The 26,286-nt window shown below is 46.0% G+C and overlaps 1 protein-coding gene across 1 annotated transcript in view; it reads left to right on the top strand.

Annotated features, from left to right (window-relative positions):
- The first annotated feature begins 2,359 nt into the window (after positions 1-2,359).
- Positions 2,360-26,286, top strand: part of LOC140418094 (uncharacterized) — a 267,483-nt gene continuing 243,556 nt past the window's right edge. The window contains exon 1 of the mRNA XM_072501515.1: positions 2,360-2,850. Within this exon, the coding sequence (XP_072357616.1) occupies positions 2,360-2,850 (491 nt within the window). The remainder of the gene's footprint in view (positions 2,851-26,286) is intronic.

Genomic DNA, 26,286 nt, shown 5'->3' with positions numbered 1-26,286 from the left:
TGTTTTGTCATGAGTAATGACTTCTGTTGTGGGCAAAATCTTGGAACGGTTTATAAGAGATAGGATGTATAATCATCTGGAAAGGAATAATTTGATTAGAGATAGTCAACACGGTTTTGTGAAGGGTAGGTCATGCCTCCCAAACCTTATTGAGTTCTTTGAGAAGGTGACCAAACAGGTGGATGAGGGTAAAGCAGTTTATGTGGTGTATATGGATTTCAGTAAAGCGTTGATAAGGTTCCCCACGGTAGACCGCTGCAGAAAATACGGAGGCATGGGATTCAGGGTGATTTAGCAGTTTGGATCAGAAATTGGCTAGCTGGAAGAAGGCAAAGGGTGGTGGTTGATGGGAAATGTTCAGACTGGAGTCCAGTTTCTAGTGGTGTACCACTAGGATGTGTTTTGGGGCCACTGCTGTTTGTCATTTTTATAAATGACCTGGAGGATGGCGTAGAAGGATGGGTGAGTAAATTTGCAGATGACACTAAAGTCGGTGGAGCTGTGGACAGTCCGGAGGATGTTACAAGTTACAGAAGGACATAGATAAGCTGCAGCGCTGGGCTGAGAGGTGGCAAATGGAGTTCAATGCAGAAAAGTGTGAGGTGATTCATTTTGGAAGAAATAACAGGAAGACAGAGTACTGGGCTAATGGTAAGATTCTTGGCAGTGTGGATGAGCAGAGAGATCTCGGTGTCCATGTACATAGATCCCTGAAAGTTGCCACCCAGGTTGAGAGGGTTGTTAAGAAGGCGTACGGTGTGTTAGCTTTTATTGGTAGAGGGATTGGGTTTCGGAGCCATGAGGTCATGTTGCAGTTGTACAAAACCCTGGTGCGGCCGCGTTTGTAGTATTGCGTGCAATTCTGGTTGCCGCAATATAGGAAGGATGTGGAAGCATTGGAAAGGGTGCAGAGGAGATTTACCAGAATGTTCCCTGGTATGGAGGGAAGAACGTATGAGGAAAGGCTGAGGGACTTGAGGCTGTTTTCGTTAAAGAGAAGAAGGTTAAAAAGTGACTTAATTGAGGCATACAAGATGATCAGAGGATTGGATAATGTGGACAGTGAGAGCCTTTTTCCTCAGATGGTGATGTCTAGCGTGAGGGGACATAGCTTTAAATTGAGGGGAGATAGATATAAGACAGATGTCAAGAGGTAGGGGGCGTCATTCTCCGACCCCCCGCCGGGTCGGAGAATGGCCGTTGGCCGCCGTGAATCCCGCCCCCGCCCCCGCCGAAGTCTCCGCTCCCGGAAATTGGGCGGGGGCGGGAATCCAGCCGCGCCGGTTGGCGGGACACCCCGCTCAATTCTCCGGCCCGGATGGGCCGAAGTCCCGCCCAGGAATTGCCTGTCCCGCCGACGTAAATCAAACCTGGTATTTACCGGCGGGACCAGGCAGCGTGGGCGGGCTCCGGGGTCCTGGGGGGGGGGCGCGGGGCGATCTGACCCCCGGGGTGCCCCCACGGTGGCCTGGCCCGCGATCGGGGCCCACCGATCCGCGGGCGGGCCTGTGCCGTGGGGGCACTCTTTCCCTTCCGCCTCCGCTACGGCCTCCACCATGGCGGAGGCGGAAGAGACTCTCCCCACTGCGCATGCGCGGGAAACTTTCAGCGGCCGCTGACGCTCCCGCGCATGCGCGGGGAAACTGACAGCGGCCGCTGACGCTCCCGCGCATGCGCCGCATTTCCGCGCCAGCTGGCGGGGCAACAAACGCCATTTCCGCCAGCTGGCGGGGCGGAAATCCCTCCGGCGTCGGCCTAGCCCCTCAATGTTGGGGCTAGGCCGCCAAAGATGCGGAGACTTCCGCACCTTTTTGCCGGCGCGATGCCCGTCTGATTTGCGCCAGCTTTGGCGCCAGTCGGCGGGCATCCCGCCGTTGGGGGAGAATTTCGCCCAGGTTCTTTACTCAGAGAGTAGTAAGGGTGTGGACACTAAGGGCATTCAAATGGTCATTTGATAGACATACGGACGATAAGGGAATAGTGTAGATGGACTTTAGAGTGGTTTCACAGGTCGGCGCAACATCGAGGGCCGAAGGGCCTGTACTGCGCTGTAATGTTCTATGAAGTGAATGATCGAGCATATCGTTATTTCTAGTGGTGCAAGTGTGTTAAAAGGATACTGAAAGATTGTCCAAAACGTTTTTTGCATTTCAGCACAGGAAGGGAGAGTGTGTGGAACGGGGATTTGCAGCTTTGGAGGAACAAGAAAGGAAAAATATGTGCCATAGAGACTAAGATTGTGTGCTCTGAATTTCTATCCTGTACTGACAGTAATTACTTTTGTAAACTCTGTTTATAGGAGATAAGCCAGAATTGAAGACGATTCTCAAACCTGGAGAGACATAAGGACACTGTCACCATGGAGAAACCATGGAAATGTGAGAACTGTGGTAAAGGATTCAGTTGTCCATCACAGCTGGAAAACCATCGCCGCAGTCACACTGGAGAGAGGCCGTTCAACTGCTCCAAGTGTGGAAAGGGATTCACACTGTTAGCCCACCTGCTGACACACCAGCGAGTCCACACAGGGGAGAGACCATTCACCTGCTCAGAGTGTGGGAAGGGATTCACTCAGTCATCTAATTTGCGGACTCACCAGCGTGTTCACAGTGGGGAGAGGCCGTTCAGTTGCTCCAAGTGTGGGAAGGGATTCACTGGGTCCTCTGACCTGCAGAAACATCAGCGCGTTCACACTGGGGAGAAACCATTTACGTGCTCTGAATGTGGGAAGGGATTCGTTCAGGCATCTGATCTGCGGACACATAGGCGAGTTCACACTGGGGAGAGGCCGTTCACCTGCTCTCATTGTGGGAAGGGATTCACTCAGTCATCCTACCTGCAGATACACCAGCGGATTCACTCTGGAGAGAGACCATTCACCTGCCCTGCATGTGGGAAAGGTTTCACTGACCTGCTGAAGCACCAGAGAATTCACACTGAGGAGAGGCCGTTCAACTGTGCTTCCTGTGGAAAAAGATTCAGGTCTTCATCTGACCTCAATGTACACCAGCGAGTTCACACTGGCGAGAGACCATTCAGCTGTACTTCCTGTGAAAAGAAATTCAGGTCTTCATCTGAACGTACTGGACACCAACGAGTTCACACTGGAGAGAGGCCGTTCACGTGCTCTCTATGTGGGAAGAAATTCACTCGGTCATCGAACCTGCTGACACACCAGCGAGTTCACAAGTGATTGTGAGGGATTAGATTTTGCTGTTAATACTGCTGTTAATCAGATCCAGAATTGAACCATATTCGTTCTGACAGTGCGGGTTCGTTTCTGCTGGTGTTAATCTCTGTCACTGGGCTGGGGTTTACTATTTTGGATCTATCTGTGATTGTGTTCAAGGGGCTACAGTGACCCTTTCCCCATAATTATGGAACTCTCATGCGAAATTAGTTGAGAACAAAGAACAATGCCCTCCAAGCCTGTATCGGTCATGATACCACCCTTGGCCAAATCCTCAGCACGTCCGAGTGCTGTATCCCTCTATATTCTTCCTATCCATGTATTTGTCGTGATGCCTTTTGAACGCCGTTAATGTATCTGCTTCCACAACCTCCCCTGGCACTCGCCACCTTCAGTGTAAAAGAACTGCCTCACACATCTCTAAACGTTACCCCACGGACCTTAAACCTATGCCCCTTAGTGACTGACCCCTCCACCCTGGGAAAGAGTACCTGCCCATTCACTCCATGCTTCCCATAATATTGTAGACCTCTCTCAGGTTGCCTGTCAACCTCTGTCATTCTAATAAGAACAATGCATCACAGGAACAGGCCCTTTGGCCCACCTCCAAGCCTATACCGGTCATGATACCACCCTTGGCCAAAACCCTCAGCACTTCCTAGTGCCGTATCGCTCCATATATATCGCATCCATGTATTTGTCAAGGTGCCTTTTGAACGCTGTCCTGAGGGGATGGGTCAATGGGTTCACTCGGAGCTGGAAGCCTTTCATTGACTTCTTTAAGGAGTATTGAGGAGTCAGCAAAAGTGGGGGGAGGGGCAGGGAAGGGAGTGGGTATTGGCTATTTTCGATGTTATATCATTACCTTCTGCTTTTGTTTGTTTATATCAAATTGTCTGAATATTTTTTAAAAATAAACACCTGGCAATGTGGCTGTTGCTTGTTTGTTCCGATGCTCCAACCACAAAGCTTCATTTGATGTCCCCTCCAAGATATCATCTCTCCTTACCACAATAACTGACTCAGAATCAGATTTCAGATTCCTTTTAATAATGCAATGCCTCCTCCTCTTTTACTCCCTTCTCTGTATCGCCTGAAGATTCTATAACCTAGGATATTAAGCTGCCTTTCTGCCTATATCATTGGTAACAACTACACATTCTGAAGGGGGAGGGTGATTAGATCGAAGTCATAGTACACCCATGACTTCGACCTCATCACCCTCCCCTTCAGAATGCCCCGTGCCTGTTCATCCTTGACCTTAGCACCAGGGAGGCAACACACCATCCTGGAGTCTCATCCACAGCTACAGAAGCGCCTATCTTGATTGATTTGATTTATTGTCACATGTACCGGAGTACAGTGAAAAGTATGTTTATGTGGCCGAGGTTACGTACACAGTAGACAAAAGGAATAATCAACAGAGTACATTGACAAATGGTACATCGACAAACAATGATTGGTTACAGTGCGGAACAAGGGGGCAAACAAAGCAAATACATGAGCAAGAGCAGCATAGGGCGTCGTGAATAGTGTTCTTGCAGGGAACAGATGTGTGGGTCTTCAGATTTCTGCACCTGCCTGATGGAAGGGTCTGGAAGAAGGCAAAGCCTGGGTGGGAGGGGTCTTTGATAATGCTGTCTGCCTTCCTGAGGCAGCGGGAGTTGTAGTCAGAATCAATGTGAGGGTGGCAAGCTTGTGTGATGCGCTGCACTGAGTTCACCACAATCTTGCGATCTTGGAACGAGCAGTTGCCATACCAGGCTGTGATGCAGCCAGATAGGATGCTCTCTATCGCGCATCTGTAGAAGTTTGTGAGAGTCGATGCAGGCATGAAAATTTTCTTTAGCTTCCATAGGAAGTAGAGACGTTGTGGGGCTTTCTCGACTTGAATCATCGTGAGTGAAGGAATCTATAATTTATGGGATCTTAACCTGTCGAACTACGCCAAGTTTGGGGGAAGCTTAGTTGATGAATCAAGTCCTGGCGCAATACGACAAGTTGTAAGATTTGTAATATTTGTGGACTATGTCAAGTTGTTCGATTCCTTGTATTATTCGACTGTGTATAGTTGAAGGAATTTATATAATCTCTGCTATTCGGTTATCAGTAGCACTTTGCGAATACTGGAACTCAGCAGAAATTTGCAGTTAAAACTTCTCAGGTGCCAAAAAGAATTGTTTTATTTGTAGTCGTTTGATTACAATTTGAAAGTCATTTAAAAGGCAATTTGTAGACATTTCGAAGCTTTCAGAGAATTACAGACATTATCTTTCTTTGCTTAGGCAGACAGCTCGAAAGTAACTTTTAAAAGGTCAAAGTCTGGCAATGAAACATGAAGAGAGCAAGAAAGCTAATCTTCAGCTAAACTCAAACTCAAAGTCAAAAGTGGACTAACATCACTGACACAGACTGGTAGACTGACAGAACCCCCAAAAGACATCTCTAAAATGGAGACTAGAATCAAAGACAGAAATTAAGGACAGACAACACCAAAAGACATCTCCTCAACACACAAAGACAATACTAAAATGGCGGGCGGAAACATTTCAGTTATACACTTTCATATCTGTCTTAAGTCATCTAATTACACCCCAATATAATCCTAATTGGTTTGGGTTAGACTCAAACACATTTGATTTGATGGCAAGCCGTCCATCTTCAATGTGCAACATCAACTTTTTAAATTGTTTCATGTCTACATGTTATGGAATGTGATATTTTGCTAATCTTTTAGCTGGCTTGGCTAATGTAACAATTGAGACTTCATATCGAGAATATATATATGATTCAATGCTCTTACAAACTGCATTGGACTCTTGCCACCTAGTTGCCATGGAACTCAGTCCTTGGCATTGACAATTAGCACAAGCAGTGTCAAATTGTCTTGCAACTGTGCTGCTATAATCTTATAATGGAATTTTATGCTGTTTCATGTATCATATTGAAGTCCTGAATTTATATGTGCTTAAATTCTCATTTTTTTAAATGAGTACTTAAACAGCTATCTTTTACCAATACTAGTTGTATTTGAAATACCTGGCTTCTACAGTCGGCCCTTTGATAAATCGAAAAATTAAGTGAGATATATCAGAAAAAGTTAAATACATCATTAATGGATAGGTAAAAGCGCAAATAATCATTACAGTTTTAAACAATAAAATTGACACTTAAAATACAACAGGCATTTCAAAATAATTATAATTAATAAATTAATCAAATTTGATCACATTGGTATGTTATGTAAATGATGAATACAGCTACACAGGAGAATAGGATTATTCTTATTGTGGACATTCCAGTGTGTCCAAACCACCCACAAATTTTATCCCAGAGAGAGATAAATTGGGGTGGATCAAGTTTTTTGATTTCTTTTTGGATATGTAATGTCAAATCTTTAACTTCTTTCGAGTTATCGGGAATGAAAGTGCAACACTCTGCACCAATCAGGGCGCAGGTGCCAGCTTTTTCAGCTAGCATATAGTCAAGTGTCATTCGATTTTGTAATAATACGGTTAATCATTTTACAGATCTTACCATTGATATCATGATTACATAATTCAGCAATAAACAATTAATAATAACTTCTTGTATACAAATAAAATGATTATACAATAAAAGTTGAACATATGATCTAGTAATAAATGGTAAAATGATTATCAAAATTGATGTCAAGTCTTTGACATCTTCTGGATAATACACAAAAGCTTGTTGAAAGGGTTAATTTTCTTGCAGAGACAAAAAGAGGCGTATAGCTTGGAATGATGCCATTCGCATCTTTAAACTTTTTTTTTGTCACTCAAATGGACTGGGAGTAAAAGTTGGATTGCTGCCAAATTCCTGTTATCAAATGTCTTTGAACGACCTGTTCTTTTGGAACATAGACTTGCTTCCAATCATACATTGTTGAGGTTTTTTTTTTTAAAACCAGCTTCCACATTGTTTGAAGTTTTAATTTCCAGGCTAATTTTAAACATTTATTTTAAAATGTCAAATACAATAACTTATTAAACATATAACTGAACCAATCTTGTGCTGTATCTTGATTTTCTGTAGATGAATTTGTCGATTCTGTTAAAGGAAACACAGCTAACAAGATATGTTAATTTCTTTAAATTAATAAAGCAACGTTCAGAATAATGACAGTTTTCTTAAGTTGACAGTTCTTGGCAACTTTTTAGCGATACATTGAGGTTTCTTTAGCTGCTTTGATGGCAGCCGTTCTGTTCTGAGTAAGTTCTCTTTTTCGTTTGGAAATTTTCTGTCCCAAGTAAACATCTTTCTGGGCAATTTGTGCTTTGTGAAAGCTAGCTTTGTGACTGTTAGTACTGAGGTGGTTCAAGACCACCCGTAAGTCTTTATCATGATCATCTTTATTGATGGAGGTTATCAGAACATCATCTTCATATTGGATAATGGTGGAAGGCCGAACAGGCAGTTGCCTGAGATGATTCTGTAAAGCCATGTGGTAAACAGTTGGGCTATTATGATACTGTTGTTGATTAACTGTAAAAGCAAACCATGGTTGTCGTTGCTTAGCCAGTGTTGCTGACCAGAAGCCAAACTGGGTGTGTCTTGTTGGAATGTGTTACATGGTTGACCATGAGGTGGAAATGTATTGTAGTGAACATTGTCTACTTCATTATCATCTCTCGAATCCATCCGTTGTTTTTGATAGCATTTTGCCATCCAGTGTCCTACTCTACCACAGAAAAGACATTGTGGTATTTCCTTACGTGATTTTAATGGAGCAAGGGTACATGTTTGTTCTGGCGCTGGTGGTGAAATTGTAGTTACTGCTGATATTCCTGCAGGTGCTGCAACAGCCGCCACTGGAGCAGCAGGTAACATGGGCTGGATTTGAGCAGCTGCAGTGTTAAAGGTTGGCTGATTGTGCAAACCACGATCTATCTGAATGCATCGGTCAACTATGTCTCAGTATGTGCCAGCTGTGGCCCAAGCTGGTAAAACCAAATTCAAGGGGCAACACAGGAGCATTGTGGATAGCACAATTGCTTCACAGCTCCAGGGTCCCAGGTTCGATTACGGCTTGGGTCACTGTCTGTGCGGAGTCTGCACATCCTCCCAGTGTGTGCGTGGGTTTCCTCCGGGTGCTCCGGTTTCCTCCCACAGTCCAAAGATGTGCAGGTTAGGTGGATTGGCGATGATAAATTGCCCTTAGTGTTCAAAATTCCCCTTAGTGTTGGTTGGGGTTAACGGGTTATGGGGATAGGGTGGAGGTGTTGACCTTCGGTAGGGTGCTCTTTCCATGAGCCGGTGCAGACTCGATGGGCCGAATGGCCTCCTTCTGCACTGTAAATGCTATGAAAGGCAGCAGAAACTCCAGGTTTAACACCGGCTATAAAAGCTGTTTTTAATGGACTTAAAGTGCATGCATCCCATGTGTCATTTTCTTGGTCGAGTGTCATCCCTGAATATTCCATCCAAGTATGTACAAATCTTTCCTCAAAATCCTGAATATCTTCATCATTTTTTTGAAAGCAAGCTGTGATCTTAGACCAATTGGTCCTCGGGGGGCGAAATTTTAATAGCCAACTCTTGACTGCTAGCCAACCAGCTTCTAAATTTTGCAAATCGTCTCCAAGAGCAACTTCTACTTCATTTCTAAGGGTTGAAATTACACGAGTACCTAGCATGATAGTCAGAATTTGTACTCCATCAAATGGGTGGAGACTGTAAATGGCTTGTAATCTGTGAATTCCATCCCATGTTGTCATACCACCCTTTTTAGGGTGTGGAAGACCTTTGGACCATTCGTCAATTTTAGAAGGATCAATTTGTTCATGAACCCATTGGTGGTCAAATATGTTTTTAGTGATAGTTTCACCATCTTCTATTTTTTTGCTTCCAACTCTAACCCGTTTGCGTTTTAAAGGGGCTAGTCGAATTACTTTAGTATTTTGTATTGTAGGAACACTATCTTCGTCTGATTCATCCCACAGAGAAAATGATGTATTTTTAACTATTGATCTCGGCTGTGCAAATGCCGATTGTGCCACTAGGTGGGGTGCTTGGGCTGCTTTCTGAGTTTGTGCTGTTTGTTCAAATTTCTGCACAGAAATTTTGCAGTGTTCAGCTAATACACATCTTTCTTCGATTAACTTGCAATTTTCAAGTTCAATTCGCTCAGTTTTTAATTGCAATTGTCGGTATTTTGACTCCACTTCAAAGACTTGATACAGTGTCCTTTCTGATGGAACCTGCACCATTTTCGTTGTATGTTTGTTCGTTAGTGTTAACGTTAAGTGTTGTTCATAAACTCGAAAGTTTTCACGGCCCCCACTCCTTTGACGCGCAATGCCTGTTAATGGAACAAGTTTGTCCCCAGACAATAGTTCAGAGGAACTAGTTTGTCGACAGAACACGACTCATAGCTACTCTCCTGATTCGATCATGAGAGGCAGCCCCCAAGACGACCACATTCTTACCCATTCTTGCCGGCTGTTCAGGCAGTGGAGAAACGGCATTGGTCCCCGCACTGCCTGAGGACCCCCCCTCTGGTCAGCTATGCTCGGGTAGAGCACATACGGCATTGATCACCGTCCTACCCAAGATTCCACCCATTTCTTACCCGCCCCGGCCCATAGGCACCCCATTTTGGCTCATTACGTTTGAAATTCTTTTGTTTGGTTTTCGCAACTCTTAGGTTGCTTCCCGATGCTATTTACATCCTCAAACACTGGGATGGTAAATCACACAGGCTGCGAGACGGCTCGCAGTATGGCAGTATTTTTCTTCGATGTCTAGTCCAAATATTCAGGGTTTTTTTTTTAAATGAGGGAGTCACAGATGGTGACCAATTATAAAGGGAAATTGGCAATAAAGGACAGACAGACAGACATATGAGATCTTAAGCAAGATAATAACAGAAATTATGTTTGTGTTCACAGAACTCAGGAACCCCAGAGGAAGACAAAGAAGTAGACCGACAAAGATGAAGACAGCCTTCGTGTTCACATGGATCTTAGCAGGATCCCTTCAGTTGCGCGCGGACGCTACCCCCCTGACCCCTACCACACAAACTGTAAATGATTCTCACCCCTGCAATACACAGAAGCTAGCAATACCCCGACCTGGTGTGATAAGTTTATCACCTGGTACTCACTCTCATATGTAGTCGAAGCACTCTTAGTGCTGGCGATACTTTGCAGTGTTGTGCAAACGTTTAGAGTTAGGAAATGGCGAAAGAGAGCATATCGCTCTCGCACCCCGGTATACAAGTTTAGGTCCCCCATTTTCGGATTTCACCAGTCCCCCAAACCCATTGGGACGGATTAAAGTGCATCCATTTTTCTTTATGTATTCGGTGAAATAAAGAGATGTAAACCTCTGTGTCTGACTGCCAGGCCAGAGAAATTTGTGTGCTGCTATTTTGTACAGGTTAAGATGTATAGATTTTTGGGATTGTTTGAATGAGGATCAAGAGGAAGGCTCGAGGGCAGGTAGAAGTGGAAAGTTGAACCGTGACGTCACAGCCTGCAGGTAAGGGATTGGCTGGTGACTGGTAAGTAGTTTTTATTTATTTTCCCTCAGGTGTTATCGTGCGGGGCGCAGAGGTTGCTGAGTGAGTGCTTGCTGAGAAGGGGAGTGAATAACAGGTAAGCTCTTTCTTTTTTTTAATCTAGAGGGGATGAGAGGGAAGGTAGTGCAATGTTCCTCCTGCAGAATGTTTGAGGTGAGGGACGCCGTCAGTGTCCCTGCTGATTTCATCTATGGGAAGTGCACCCATCTCCAGATCCTCAGAAACCGCGTTAGGGAGCTGGAGCTGGAGTTGGATGAACTTCGGATCATTAGGTAGGCAGAGTTGGTCATAGATAGAAGCTTCAGGGATGTAGTTACTCCGAAGAATAAAGATTGATGGGTGACGGTGAGAGGGGCTTAGAGGAAGCAGTCAGTACAGGGATCCCCTGTGGCCGTTCCCCTTAGTAACAAGTATACCGCTTTGGATACTGTTGGGGGGGGGGGGACTTACCAGGGTTAAGCCATGGGGTACAGGTCTCTGGCACAGAGTCTGTCCCTGCTGCTCAGAAGGGAAGGGGAGAGGACTTCCGGTTGCGGTGATGCTCTGCTAAGCAGCACGCTTCGGCGGCTCCAGCTCCTATGGACTTTCGGGCTCTTTTTGAGAGCCCCAGCGGGAAATTTTTTTGAGAACGGAAGGGGGGCGAGGAGTAGAGCATTAGCCATTGGAGACTCCATAGTTAGGGGGATAGATAGGAGATTCTGTGGGAACGAGAGAGACTCACGGTTGGTGTGTTGCCTCCCAGGTGCCAGGGTGCGTGATGTCTCGAATCGTGTTTTCGGGATCCTTAAGGGGGAGGGGGAGCAGCCCCAAGTCGTGGTCCACATCGGTACCAACGACATAGGTAGGAAAAGGGATGGGGATGTAAGGCAGGAATTCAGGGAGCTAGGGTGGAAACTTAGATCTAGGACAGAGTTATTATTTCTGGGTTGTTACCCGTGCCACGTGATAGCGAGATGAGGAATAGGGAGAGAGAGGAGTTGAACACGTGGCAACAGGGATGGTGCAGGAGGGAGCGTTTCAGATTTCTGGATAATTAGGGCTCATTCCGGGGTCGGTAGGACCTCTACAAATGGGATGGTCTGCACCTGGACCAGAGGGGTACCAATATTCTAGGGGGGAAATTTGCTAATGCTCTTCGGGAGGGTTTAAACTAGTTCAGCAGGGGCTTGGGAACCTGAATTGTAGCTCCAGTACACAGGAGGTTGAGAGTAGTGAGGTCATGAGTAGGGTTTCAAAGTTGCAGGAGTGTACCGGCAGGCAGGAAGGTGGTTTAAAGTGTGTCTTCTTCAATGCCAGGAGCATCCGGAATAAGGTGGGTGAACTTGCATGGGTTGGTACCTGGGACTTCGATGTTGTGGCCATTTCGGAGACATGGATAGAGCAGGGACAGGAATGGTTGTTGCAGGTGTCAGGATTTAGATATTTCAGTAAGCTCAGGGAAGGTGTTAAAAGAGGGGGAGGGGTGGCACTGTTAGTCAAGGACCGTATTACGGTGGCAGAAAGGACGTTTGATGAGGACTCGTCTATTGAGGTAGTATGGGCTGAGGTTAGAACCAGGAAAGGAGAGGTCATCCTGTTAGGGGTTTTCTATAGGCCTCCAAAAAGTTCCAGAGATGTAGAGGAAAGCATTGCAAAGATGATAATGGATAGGAGCGAAAGCAACAGGGTAGTTGTTATGGGGGACTTTAACTTTCCAAATATTGACTGGAAACGCTATAGTACTTTAGATGGGTCTGTTTTTGTCCAATGTGTGCAGGAGGGTTTCCTGACACAGTATGTAGATAGGCCAACGAGAGGCGAGGCCACATTGGATTTGGTAGTGGGTAATGAACCAGGACAGGTGTTAGATTTGGAGGTAGGTGAGCACTTTGGTGATAGTGACCACAATTCGATTACATTTACTTTAGTGATGGAAAGGGCTAGGTATATACCGCAGGGCAAGAGTTATATCATAGAATCATAGAAGTTTACAGCATGGAAACAGGCCCTTCGGCCCAACCAGTCCATGCCGCCCAGTTTTTACCATTAAGCTAGTCCCAGTTGCCCGCACTTGGCCCATAACCCTCTATACCCATCTTACCCATGTAACCATCTAAATGCTTTTTGAAAGACACAATTGTACCCGCTTCTACTACTACCTCTGGCAGCCCATTCCAGACACTCACTACCCTCTGAGTGAAGAAATTGCCCCTCTGGGCCCTTCTGAATCTCTCCCCTCTCACCTTAAACCTATGCCCTCTAGTTTTAGACTCCCCTACCTTTGGGAAAAGATGTTGACTATCTACCTTATCTATGCCCCTCATTATTTTATAGACCTCTATAAGATCACCCCTAAGCCTCCTACGCTCCAGAGAAAAAAGTCCCAGTCTATCCAGCCTCTCCTTATAACTCAAACCATCAAGTCCCGGCAACATCCTAGTAAATCTTTTCTGCACTCTTTCTAGTTTAATAATATCCTTTCTATAATAGGGTGACCAGAACTGCACACAGTATTCCAAGTGTGGCCGTACCAATGTCTTGTACAACTTCAACAAGACGTCCCAACTCCTATATTCAATGTTCTGACCAATGAAACCAAGCATGCCGAATGCCTTCTTCACCACCCTGTCCACCTGCGACTCCACCTTCAAGGAGCTATGAACCTGTACTCCTAGATCTCTTTGTTCTATAACTCTCCCCAACGCCATACCATTAACTGAGTAGGTCCTGGCCTGATTCGATCTGCCAAAATGCATCACCTCACATTTATCTAAATTAAACTCCATCTGCCATTCGTCGGCCCACTGGCCTAATTGATCAAGATCCCGTTGCAATCCTAGATAACCTTCTTCACTATCCACTGTGCCACCAATCTTGGTGTCATCTGCAAACTTACTAACCATGCCTCCTAAATTCTCATCCAAATCATTAATATAAATCACAAATAACAGTGGACCCAGCACCGATCCCTGAGGCACACCACTGGTCACAGGCCTCCAGTTTGAAAAACAACCCTCTACAACCACCCTCTGCCTTCTGTTGTCCAGCCAATTTTGAATCCAATTGGCAACCTCACCCTGGATCCCGTGAGCTTTAACCTTCTGCAACAACCTACCATGCGGTACCTTGTCAAAGGCTTTGCTAAAGTCCATGTAGACAACGTCTACTGCACTGCCCTCATCTACCTTCTTGGTCACTCCCTCAAAAAACTCAATCAAATTTGTGAGACATGATTTTCCACGCACAAAGCCCCGAATCAGTCCTTGCCTCTCTAAATGCTTGTAGATCCTGTCTCTCAGAATACCTTCTAGCAACTTACCTACTACAGACGTTAGGCTCACCAGTCTGTAGTTCCCAGGCTTTTCCCTGCTGCCCTTCTTAAACAAGGGCACAACATTCGCCACTCTCCAATCTTCAGGCACCTCACCTGTGGCTGCCGATGATTCAAATATCTCGGTTAGGGGACCCGCAATTTCCTCCCTAGCCTCCCACAACATCCTGGGATACATTTCATCAGGTCCCGGGGATTTATCTACCTTGATGCGCTTTAAGACTTCCAGCACCTCCTCCTCTGTAATATGCACACTTCTCAAGACATCACTATTTATTTCCCTTAGTTTCCTAACCTCCATGCCTTTCTCCACCGTGAATACTGATGAGAAATATTCATTCAGGATCTCACCCAACTCTTGTGGCTCTGCACATAGATGCCCTTGTTGATCCTTAAGAGGCCCTACTCTGTCCCTAGTTACTCTTTTCCCCTTTATGTATCTGTAGAATCTCTTTGGATTCTCCCTTGCATTATTTGCCAAAGCAATTTCATGTCCCCTTTTTGCCCTCCTGATTTCCCTCTTAACTCTATTTCGACAATCTCTATACTCTTCAAGGGATCTATTTGATCCCAGTTGCTTATGTACGTCATATGCCTCCTTCTTCTTTTTGACCAGAGTCTCAATATCTCGAGTCATCCAGGGTTCCCTACTTCTACCAGCCTTGCCCTTCACTCTAAAGGGAATGTGCTTACCCTGCACCCTGGTTAACACATTTTTAAAAGCCTCCCATTTACCAGCCGTCCCTTTGTCTGCCAATAGTCTCCCCCAATCTACCTCTGCAAGTTCCTGTCTGATACCATCAAAATTGGCCTTGCCCCAATTAAGAATTTTAACTCTTGGGCCAGACCTATCATTCTCCATAGCTATCTTAAAACTAATGGAATTATGGTCACTTGTCCCAAAGTGATCCCTCACTAGCACTTCTATCACTTGCCCTTCCTTATTTCCCAAGACGAGGTCAAGTTTTGCCCCCTCTCTAGTCGGTCCATCCACATACTGAATGAGAAATTCCTCCTGAATACACTCAACAAATTTCCCTCCATCCAAGCCCCTAATGCTATGGCTGTCCCAGTCAATGTTGGGAAAGTTAAAGTCCCCTACTACTACCACCCTATTATTCTTGCAGCTATCTGTAATCTCCTTACATATTTGCTCCTCAATTTCCCGCTGACTATTTGGGGGCCTGTAGTACAGTCCTACCAAGGTGATCTCTCCCTTCTTATTTTTCAGTTCCACCCATATAGACTCAGTGGGCGAACCCTCGGATATATCCCCTCTAAGTACTGCCGTGATGTTCTCCCTAATCAAAAACGCCACTCCCCCTCCTCTCTTACCTCCTGTTCTATCCTTTCTATAGCATCTGTACCCCGGAACATTGAGCTGCCAGTCCTGCCCCTCCCTTAGCCATGTTTCAGTCATAGCTATAATATCCCAGTCCCATGTGCCCGTCCATGCCCTGAGTTCATCCGCTTTGCCCGTCAGGCCCCTTGCATTGAAATAAATGCAGTTTAATGTAGACCTTCCTTGCTCTCTGCCCTGCTTTCTCTGGTCATGCTTTACACACTCTCCCTTCCTGCCTTTTGTTTCTGTCCCCACTGACTTCCTACATCGGTTCCCATCCCCCTGGCACATTAGTTTAAACCCTCCCCAACTGCACTAGCAAACACCCCCCCGAGAACATTGGTTCCGGTCCCACCCAGATGCAGACCGTCCGATTTGTACAGGTCCCACCTCCCCCAGAATCGGTCCCAATGTCCCAGGAATTTGAAACCCTCCCTCTTGCACCATCTCTCAAGCCACGTATTCATCCTAGCTATCCTGTCATTCCTACTCTGACTATCACGTGGCACTGGTAGCAATCCTGAGATTACTACCTTTGAGGTCCTACTTTTTAGTTTAACTCCTAACTCCCTAAATTCAGCTTGTAGGACCTCATCCCGTTTTTTACCTATATCGTTGGTGCCTATATGCACCACGACAGCTGGCTGTTCACCCTCCCCCTCCAGAATGCCCTGCAGCCGCTCCGAGACATCCTTGACCCTTGCACCAGGGAGGCAACATACCAACCTGGATTCTCGTTTGCGTCCGCAGAAACGCCTGTCTATTCCCCTTACAATTGAATCCCCTATCACTATAGCTCTGCCACTCTTTTTCCCGCCCTTCTGTGCAGCAGAGCCAGCCACGGTGCCATGAGCCTGGCTGCTGCCACCTTCCCCTGGTGAGCCATCTCCCCCAACAGTTTCCAAAACGGTAAATCTGTTTTGGAGGGAGATGACCGCAGGGGATCCCTGCACTGCCTTCCTACTCTTCCTCTGTCTGTTGGTCACCCTTTCCCTATCTGCCTCAGTAATTTTAATCTGCGGTGTGACCAACTCACTGAATGTGCTTTCCACAACTTCCTCAGCATCGCGGATGCTCCAAAGTGAGTCCATCCGCAGCTCCAGAGCCGTCAAGCGGTCTAACAGGAGCTGCAGTTGGACACACTTCTTGCAGATGAAGGAGTCAGGGACACCAGAAGGGTCCCTGACTTGCCACATCTCACAAGAGGAGCATGACACGGGTCTGAGCTCTCCTGCCATGACTTAAACCTGAAGTTAAATTTGAACTACACTACACAGCTAAGAGAAAGTCAAAGAGAGAGAAATCACTTACCAGTTACAAGCCAATCACTTACCTGCTGGCTGTGATGCAATTGCTCCAGAGACTCCCTCACAGGTCTGCTTCTCTGCACCTCCTTCAGGTGAGCACCAAATTCCCTTAACTAGTTAATTAATTTACTTAATTAACTTGATTTTTTTTTTTTTTTTTTTTGTCGTCACTCCCCTCTTACCCGAACTCAGCCTTACCCAAACTCAGATACACTCTGTTTGCCTTCAGCACTCTGTTTCTATAGGCACTTCAGCCACACCCTTTGTATCCTTCCTGATTCACAGTCAGCCAATAGGCCTGCTCCCAAAACTGATCTCTCTCCCAAACAGCTGACCTGCAAGGTAAGGAAGTTGTTAAGCAGTACTTACCTCACCCACAGCGCGCCCTTTTAAACTGTCCCCTCTGCCTCGCAGCTCCCGCGCTTTTTGAAACTCCCGCGCTGTTTCCAAGGTCCTGGCTCCCTCTCTCTCCCGAACAGCTGACCCGAATATCTGGGGGAAAGGCAATTATGATGCGATGAGGCAAGACTTAGGATACATCGGATGGAGAGGAAGACTGCAGGGGATGGGCACAATGGAAATGTGGAGCTTGTTCAAGGAACAGCTACTGCGTGTCCTTGATAAGTATGTACCTGTCAGGCAGGGAGGAAGTGGTCGAGTGAGGGAACCGTGGTTTACTAAAGCAGTAGAAACACTTGTCAAGAGGAAGAAGGAGACTTATATAAAGATGAGACATGAAGGTTCAGTTAGGGCGCTTGAGAGTTAGAAGTTAGCTAGGAAGGACCTAAAGAGAGAGCTAAGAAGAGCCAGGAGGGGACATGAGAAGTTTTTGTTGGCAGGTAGGATCAATGATAACCCTAAAGCTTTCTATAGATATGTCAGGAATAAAAGAATGACTAGGGTAAGAGTAGGGCCAGTCAAGAACAGTCGTGGGAAGTTGTGCTTGGAGTCCAAGGAAATAGGAGAGGTGCTAAATTAATATTTTTCGTCAGTATTCAGACAGGAAATGGACAATGTTGTCGAGGAGAATACTGAGATTCAGGCTACTAGACTAGAAAGGCTTGAGGTTCATAAGGAGGAGATGTTAGCAATTCTGGAAAGTGTGAAAATAGATAAGTCACCTGGGCCGGATGGGATTTATCCCAGGATTCTCTGGGAAGCTAGGGAGGAGATTGCTGAGCCTTTGGCCTTGATCTTTAAGTCATCCTTGTCTACAGGAATAGTGCCAGAAGACTGGAGGATAGCAAATGTTGTCCCCTTGTTCAAGAAGGGGAGTAGAGATAACCCCGGTAACTATAGACCAGTGAGCCTTACTTCTGTTGTGGGAAAAATCTTGGAAAGATTTATAAGAGATAGGATGTATAATCATCTGGAAAGGAATAATTTGATTAGAGATAGTCAACACGGTTTTGTGAAGGGTAGGTTGTGTCTCACAAACCTTATAGAGTTCTTTGAGAAGATGACCAAACAGGTGGATGAGGTTAAAGCAGTTGATGTGGTGTATATGGATTTCAGTAAAGCGTTTGATAAGGTTCCCCATGGTAGGTTACTGCAGAAAATACAGAGGCATGGGATTCAGGGTAATTTAGCAGTTTGGATCAGATATTGGCTAGCTGGAAGAAGGCAAAGGTTCGTGGTTGATGGGAAATGTTCAGACTGGAGTCCAGTTACTAGTGGTGTACCACAAGGATCTGTTTTGGGGCCACTGCTGTTTGTCATTTTTATAAATGACCTGGAGGATGGCGTAGAAGGATGGGTGAGTAAATTTGCAGATGACACTAAAGTCGGTGGAGCTGTGGACAGTCCGGAGGATGTTACAAGTTACAGAGGGACATAGATAAGCTGCAGTGCTGGGCTGAGAGGTGGCAAATGGAGTTCAATGCAGGAAAGTGTGAGGTGATTCATTTTGGAAGGAATAACAGGAATACAGAGTACTGGGCTAATGGTAAGATTCTTGGCAGTGTGGATGAGCAGAGAGATCTCGGTGTCCATGTACATAGATCCCTGAAAGTTGCCACCCAGGTTGAGAGGGTTGTTAAGAAGGCGTACGGTGTGTTAGCTTTTATTGGTAGAGGGATTGAGTTTAGGAGCCATGCGGTCATGTTGCAGCTATACAAAAGTCTGGTGCGGCTGCATTTGGGGTATTGCGTGCAATTCTGGTCGCCGCATTATAGGAAGGATGTGGAAGCATTGGAAAGGGTGCAGAGGAGATTTACCAGAATGTTGCCTGGTATGGAGGGAAGATCTTATGAGGACTTGAGGCTGTTTTCATTAGAGAGAAGAAGGTTAAGAGGTGACTTAATTGAGGCATACAAGATTATCAGAGGATTGGATAGGGTGGACAGTGAGATCCTTTTTTCTCGGATGGTGATGTCTAGCACGAGAGGACATACCTTTACATTGAGGGGCGATAGATATAAGACAGATGTCAGAGGTAGGTTCTTTACTCAGAGAGTAGTAAGGGCGTGGAATGCCCTGCCTGCAACAATAGTGGACTCGCCAACACTAAGGTAATTGGATAGACATATGGACAATAAGGGCATAGTGTAGATGGGCTTTAGAGTGGTTTCACAGGTCGGCGCAACATCGAGGGCCGAAGGGCCTGTACTGCGCTGTAATGTTCTATGTTCTATGATAGTTTATTGAGAATAGTTAGAGGTTCCAGTTTTTTTATTTTTCTGTAATGCATGTATTAATGTCATAGCGCCCCGTAGAGTTTTATGATAATGAATGTATTTCAACTGGTTTAGGTAAAATTGTGTTGCATAGGATAGGACAGTGTAGAGCCTAAGTATTGGGTGCCCCGGTTGGTCAGAGGATGAAGATGACGTAGTAGTCCTTCATACTTCGCTTTGAGGATTACAAGGAGGGTGTGTTGCCATCTGGGATGGCCACGTCCCGTGTTACAAAATGGACACTTGCAAAGAATGCAGGGAAAATTGGACAATGCTAAGAAACAGGCAGGTGCAAGGTCTGTCTGTTGATTAGAACCTTAAGTTCTCAGACAGGACAGAAACTGCTAAGCAATCTACATACTAATGAGCCATCTCCGGGGACAAAAGGGAAACATTTAGATACACAATGGTAAGGCAGACACCCCGGTGCCAGAAGAGACTAAAAACAAAGCAGACCAACGGTCACCTAGGACACGCCCAGCAATCAGGGAACCACCCCTCTATTGGAGGAAGATCGATACGAATGATTGGGAAAGGCCCAATTAATTGAGGCCAAGTTCAAGGCCCGCCCAAAAGCGCGCGAAGCCCTTTTTAGTATAAAAGGTATTCCCCAAGGGAGAATCTTTCTTCCTTGGCTTTGGCTCTCAGCGAAGAGAGAGACCAGCCTCGCAGCTACACCAGACCAAGTAAGTTCCAACCCAACGCACGCTACGAGATAGACGCTCCTGGTTGCTATCATGTAAACAGCTCAACCCAGCAGCCTCAGAACCGAGCAATGGCCATTGTTCCTCTGACTGAGTGGGCACCCGAAGCTGAGTTTAGGCTTTAGTAATAGTGGTAGTTCAGTTTGTAGAGTTTATGCATGAGTAGATTTGACTGTGTGTAAATAAATGAGCATTGCTTTTCAACTTATTAATTGGTGTATCGAGTCTTTGATCAGTATTCGGTTCTGAAATTTGTGGCGGTGTCGAAAGATACCTGGTGACTCTTAGAATCATAGAATCATAGAAGTTTACAGCATGGAAACAGGCCCTTCGGCCCAACCAGTCCATGCCGCCCAGTTTTTTACCATTAAGCTAGTCCCAGTTGCCCGCACTTGGCCCATAACCCTCTATACCCATCTTACCCATGTAACCATCTAAATGCTTTTTAAAAGACACAATTGTACCCGCTTCTACTACTGCCTCTGGCAGCCCATTCCAGACACTCACTACCCTCTGAGTGAAGAAATTGCCCCTCTGGGCCCTTCTGAATCTCTCCCCTCTCACCTTAAACCTATGCCCTCTAGTTTTAGACTCCCCTACCTTTGGGAAAAGATGTTGACTATCTACCTTATCTATGCCCCTCATTATTTTATAGACCTCTATAAGATCACCCCTAAGCCTCCTACGCTCCAGGGAAAAAAGTCCCAGTCTATCCAGCCTCTCCTTATAACTCAAACCATCAAGTCCCGGCAACATCCTAGTAAATCTTTTCTGCACTCTTTCTAGTTTAATAATATCCTTTCTATAATAGGGTGACCAGAACTGCACACAGTATTCCAAGTGTGGCCGTACCAATGTCTTGTACAACTTCAACAAGACGTCCCAACTCCTATATTCAATGTTCTGACCAATGAAACCAAGCATGCCGAATGCCTTCTTCACCACCCTGTCCACCTGCGACTCCACCTTCAAGGAGCTATGAACCTGTACTCCTAGATCTCTTTGTTCTATAACTCTCCCCAACGCCATACCATTAACTGAGTAGGTCCTGGCCTGATTCGATCTGCCAAAATGCATCACCTCACATTTATCTAAATTAAACTCCATCTGCCATTCGTCGGCCCACTGGCCTAATTGATCAAGATCCCGTTGCAATCCTAGATAACCTTCTTCACTATCCACTATGCCACCAATCTTGGTGTCATCTGCAAACTTACTAACCATGCCTCCTAAATTCTCATCCAAATCATTAATATAAATCACAAATAACAGTGGACCCAGCACCGATCCCTGAGGCACACCACTGGTCACAGGCCTCCAGTTTGAAAAACAACCCTCTACCACCACCCTCTGCCTTCTGTCGTCCAGCCAATTTTGAATCCAATTGGCAACCTCACCCTGGATCCCGTGAGCTTTAACCTTCTGCAACAACCTACCATGCGGTACCTTGTCAAAGGCTTTGCTAAAGTCCATGTAGACAACGTCTACTGCACTACCCTCATCTACCTTCTTGGTCACTCCCTCAAAAAACTCAATCAAATTTGTGAGACATGATTTTCCACGCACAAAGCCATGCTGACTGCCCCGAATCAGTCCTTGCCTCTCTAAATGCTTGTAGATCCTGTCTCTCAGAATACCTTCTAGCAACTTACCTACTACAGACGTTAGGCTCACCGGTCTGTAGTTCCCAGGCTTTTCCCTGCTGCCCTTCTTAAACAAGGGCACAACATTCGCCACTCTCCAATCTTCAGGCACCTCACCTGTGGCTGCAGATGATTCAAATATCTCGGTTAGGGGACCCGCAATTTCCTCCCTAGCCTCCCACAACATCCTGGGATACATTTCATCAGGTCCCGGGGATTTATCTACCTTGATGCGCTTTAAGACTTCCAGCACCTCCTCCTCTGTAATATGCACACTTCTCAAGACATCACTATTTATTTCCCTTAGTTTCCTAACATCCATGCCTTTCTCCACCGTGAATACCGATGAGAAATATTCATTCAGGATCTCACCCAACTCTTGTGGCTCTGCACATAGATGCCCTTGTTGATCCTTAAGAGGCCCTACTCTGTCCCTAGTTACTCTTTTCCCCTTTATGCATCTGTAGAATCTCTTTGGATTCTCCCTTGCATTATTTGCCAAAGCAATTTCATGTCCCCTTTTTGCCCTCCTGATTTCCCTCTTAACTCTATTTCGACAATCTCTATACTCTTCAAGGGATCTACTTGATCCCAGTTGCTTATGTACGCCATATGCCTCCTTCTTCTTTTTGACCAGAGTCTCAATATCTCGAGTCATCCAGGGTTCCCTACTTCTACCAGCCTTGCCCTTCACTCTAAAGGGAATGTGCTTACCCTGCACCCTGGTTAACACATTTTTAAAAGCCTCCCATTTACCAGCCGTCCCTTTGTCTGCCAATAGTCTCCCCCAATCTACCTCTGCAAGTTCCTGTCTGATACCATCAAAATTGGCCTTGCCCCAATTAAGAATTTTAACTCTTGGGCCAGACCTATCATTCTCCATAGCTATCTTAAAACTAATGGAATTATGGTCACTTGTCCCAAAGTGATCCCTCACTAGCACTTCTATCACTTGCCCTTCCTTATTTCCCAAGACGAGGTCAAGTTTTGCCCCCTCTCTAGTCGGTCCATCCACATACTGAATGAGAAATTCCTCCTGAATACACTCAACAAATTTCCCTCCATCCAAGCCCCTAATGCTATGGCTGTCCCAGTCAATGTTGGGAAAGTTAAAGTCCCCTACTACTACCACCCTATTATTCTTGCAGCTATCTGTAATCTCCTTACATATTTGCTCCTCAATTTCCCGCTGACTATTTGGGGGCCTGTAGTACAGTCCTACCAAGGTGATCTCTCCCTTCTTATTTTTCAGTTCCACCCATATAGACTCAGTGGGCGAACCCTCGGATATATCCCCTCTAAGTACTGCCGTGATGTTCTCCCTAATCAAAAACGCCACTCCCCCTCCTCTCTTACCTCCTGTTCTATCCTTTCTATAGCATCTGTACCCCGGAACATTGAGCTGCCAGTCCTGCCCCTCCCTTAGCCATGTTTCAGTCATAGCTATAATATCCCAGTCCCATGTGCCCGTCCATGCCCTGAGTTCATCCGCTTTGCCCGTCAGGTCCCTTGCATTGAAATAAATGCAGTTTAATGTAGACCTTCCTTGCTCTCTGCCCTGCTTTCTCTGGTCATGCTTTACACACTCTCCCTTCCTGCCTTTTGTTTCTGTCCCCACTGACTTCCTACATCGGTTCCCATCCCCCTGGCACATTAGTTTAAACCCTCCCCAACTGCACTAGCAAACACCCCCCCGAGAACATTGGTTCCGGTCCCACCCAGATGCAGACCGTCCGATTTGTACAGGTCCCACCTCCCCCAGAATCGGTCCCAATGTCCCAGGAATTTGAAACCCTCCCTCTTGCACCATCTCTCAAGCCACGTATTCATCCTAGCTATCCTGTCATTCCTACTCTGACTATCACGTGGCACTGGTAGCAATCCTGAGATTACTACCTTTGAGGTCCTACTTTTTAGTTTAACTCCTAACTCCCTAAATTCAGCTTGTAGGACCTCATCCCGTTTTTTACCTATATCGTTGGTGCCTATATGCACCACGACAGCTGGCTGTTCACCCTCCCCCTCCAGAATGCCCTGCAGCCGCTCCGAGACATCCTTGACCCTTGCACCAGGGAGGCAATATACCAACCTGGATTCTCGTTTGCGTCCGCAGAAACGCCTGTCTATTCCCCTTACGATTGAATCCCCTATCACTATAGCTCTGCCACTCTTTTTCCCGCCCTTCTGTGCAGCAGAGCCAGCCACGGTGCCATGAACCTGGCTGCTGCCACCTTCCCCTGGTGAGCCATCTCCCCCAACAGTTTCCAAAACGGTAAATCTGTTTTGGAGGGAAATGACCGCAGGGGATCCCTGCACTGCCTTCCTACTCTTCCTCTGTCTGTTGGTCACCCTTTCCCTATCTGCCTCAGTAATTTTAATCTGCGGTGTGACCAACTCACTGAATGTGCTTTCCACAACTTCCTCAGCATCGCGGATGCTCCAAAGTGAGTCCATCCGCAGCTCCAGAGCCGTCAAGCGGTCTAACAGGAGCTGCAGTTGGACACACTTCTTGCAGATGAAGGAGTCAGGGACACCAGAAGGGTCCCTGACTTGCCACATCTCACAAGAGGAGCATGACACGGGTCTGAGCTCTCCTGCCATGACTTAAACCTGAAGTTAAATTTGAACTACACTACACAGCTAGGAGAAAGTCAAAGAGAGAGAAATCACTTACCAGTTACAAGCCAAACACTTACCTGCTGGCTGTGATGTAATTGCTCCAGAGACTCCCTCACAGGTCTGCTTCTCTGCACCTCCTTCAGGTGAGCACCAAATTCCCTTAACTAGTTAATTACTTTACTTAATTAACTTGATTTTTTTTTTTTTTTTTGTCACTCACCTCTTAACCGAACTCAGCCTTACCCAAACTCAGATACACTCTGTTTGCCTTCAGCACTCTGTTTCTATAGGCACTTCAGCCACACCCTTTGTATCCTTCCTGATTCACAGTCAGCCAATAGGCCTGCTCCCAAAACTGATCTCTCTCCCAAACAGCTGACCTGCAAGGTAAGGAAGTTGTTAAGCAGTACTTACCTCACCCACAGCGCGCCCTTTTAAACTGTCCCCTCTGCCTCGCAGCTCCCGCGCTTTTTGAAACTCCCGCGCTGTTTCCAAGGTCCTGGCTCCCTCTCTCTCCCGAACAGCTGACCCGAATATCTGGGGGAAAGGCAATTATGATGCGATGAGGCAAGACTTAGGATACATCGGATGGAGAGGAAGACTGCAGGGGATGGGCACAATGGAAATGTGGAGCTTGTTCAAGGAACAGCTACTGCGTGTCCTTGATAAGTATGTACCTGTCAGGCAGGGAGGAAGTGGTCGAGTGAGGGAACCGTGGTTTACTAAAGCAGTAGAAACACTTGTCAAGAGGAAGAAGGAGACTTATATAAAGATGAGACATGAAGGTTCAGTTAGGGCGCTTGAGAGTTAGAAGTTAGCTAGGAAGGACCTAAAGAGAGAGCTAAGAAGAGCCAGGAGGGGACATGAGAAGTTTTTGTTGGCAGGTAGGATCAATGATAACCCTAAAGCTTTCTATAGATATGTCAGGAATAAAAGAATGACTAGGGTAAGAGTAGGGCCAGTCAAGAACAGTCGTGGGAAGTTGTGCTTGGAGTCCAAGGAAATAGGAGAGGTGCTAAATTAATATTTTTCGTCAGTATTCAGACAGGAAATGGACAATGTTGTCGAGGAGAATACTGAGATTCAGGCTACTAGACTAGAAAGGCTTGAGGTTCATAAGGAGGAGATGTTAGCAATTCTGGAAAGTGTGAAAATAGATAAGTCACCTGGGCCGGATGGGATTTATCCCAGGATTCTCTGGGAAGCTAGGGAGGAGATTGCTGAGCCTTTGGCCTTGATCTTTAAGTCATCCTTGTCTACAGGAATAGTGCCAGAAGACTGGAGGATAGCAAATGTTGTCCCCTTGTTCAAGAAGGGGAGTAGAGATAACCCCGGTAACTATAGACCAGTGAGCCTTACTTCTGTTGTGGGAAAAATCTTGGAAAGATTTATAAGAGATAGGATGTATAATCATCTGGAAAGGAATAATTTGATTAGAGATAGTCAACACGGTTTTGTGAAGGGTAGGTTGTGTCTCACAAACCTTATAGAGTTCTTTGAGAAGATGACCAAACAGGTGGATGAGGTTAAAGCAGTTGATGTGGTGTATATGGATTTCAGTAAAGCGTTTGATAAGGTTCCCCATGGTAGGTTACTGCAGAAAATACAGAGGCATGGGATTCAGGGTAATTTAGCAGTTTGGATCAGATATTGGCTAGCTGGAAGAAGGCAAAGGTTCGTGGTTGATGGGAAATGTTCAGACTGGAGTCCAGTTACTAGTGGTGTACCACAAGGATCTGTTTTGGGGCCACTGCTGTTTGTCATTTTTATAAATGACCTGGAGGATGGCGTAGAAGGATGGGTGAGTAAATTTGCAGATGACACTAAAGTCGGTGGAGCTGTGGACAGTCCGGAGGATGTTACAAGTTACAGAGGGACATAGATAAGCTGCAGTGCTGGGCTGAGAGGTGGCAAATGGAGTTCAATGCAGGAAAGTGTGAGGTGATTCATTTT

This window comes from Scyliorhinus torazame, chromosome 5 (assembly GCF_047496885.1).
Source record: "Scyliorhinus torazame isolate Kashiwa2021f chromosome 5, sScyTor2.1, whole genome shotgun sequence".
NCBI classification, from domain to species: Eukaryota; Metazoa; Chordata; class Chondrichthyes; order Carcharhiniformes; family Scyliorhinidae; genus Scyliorhinus; species Scyliorhinus torazame.
This window is presented reverse-complemented; position numbering and strand designations above follow the sequence as displayed.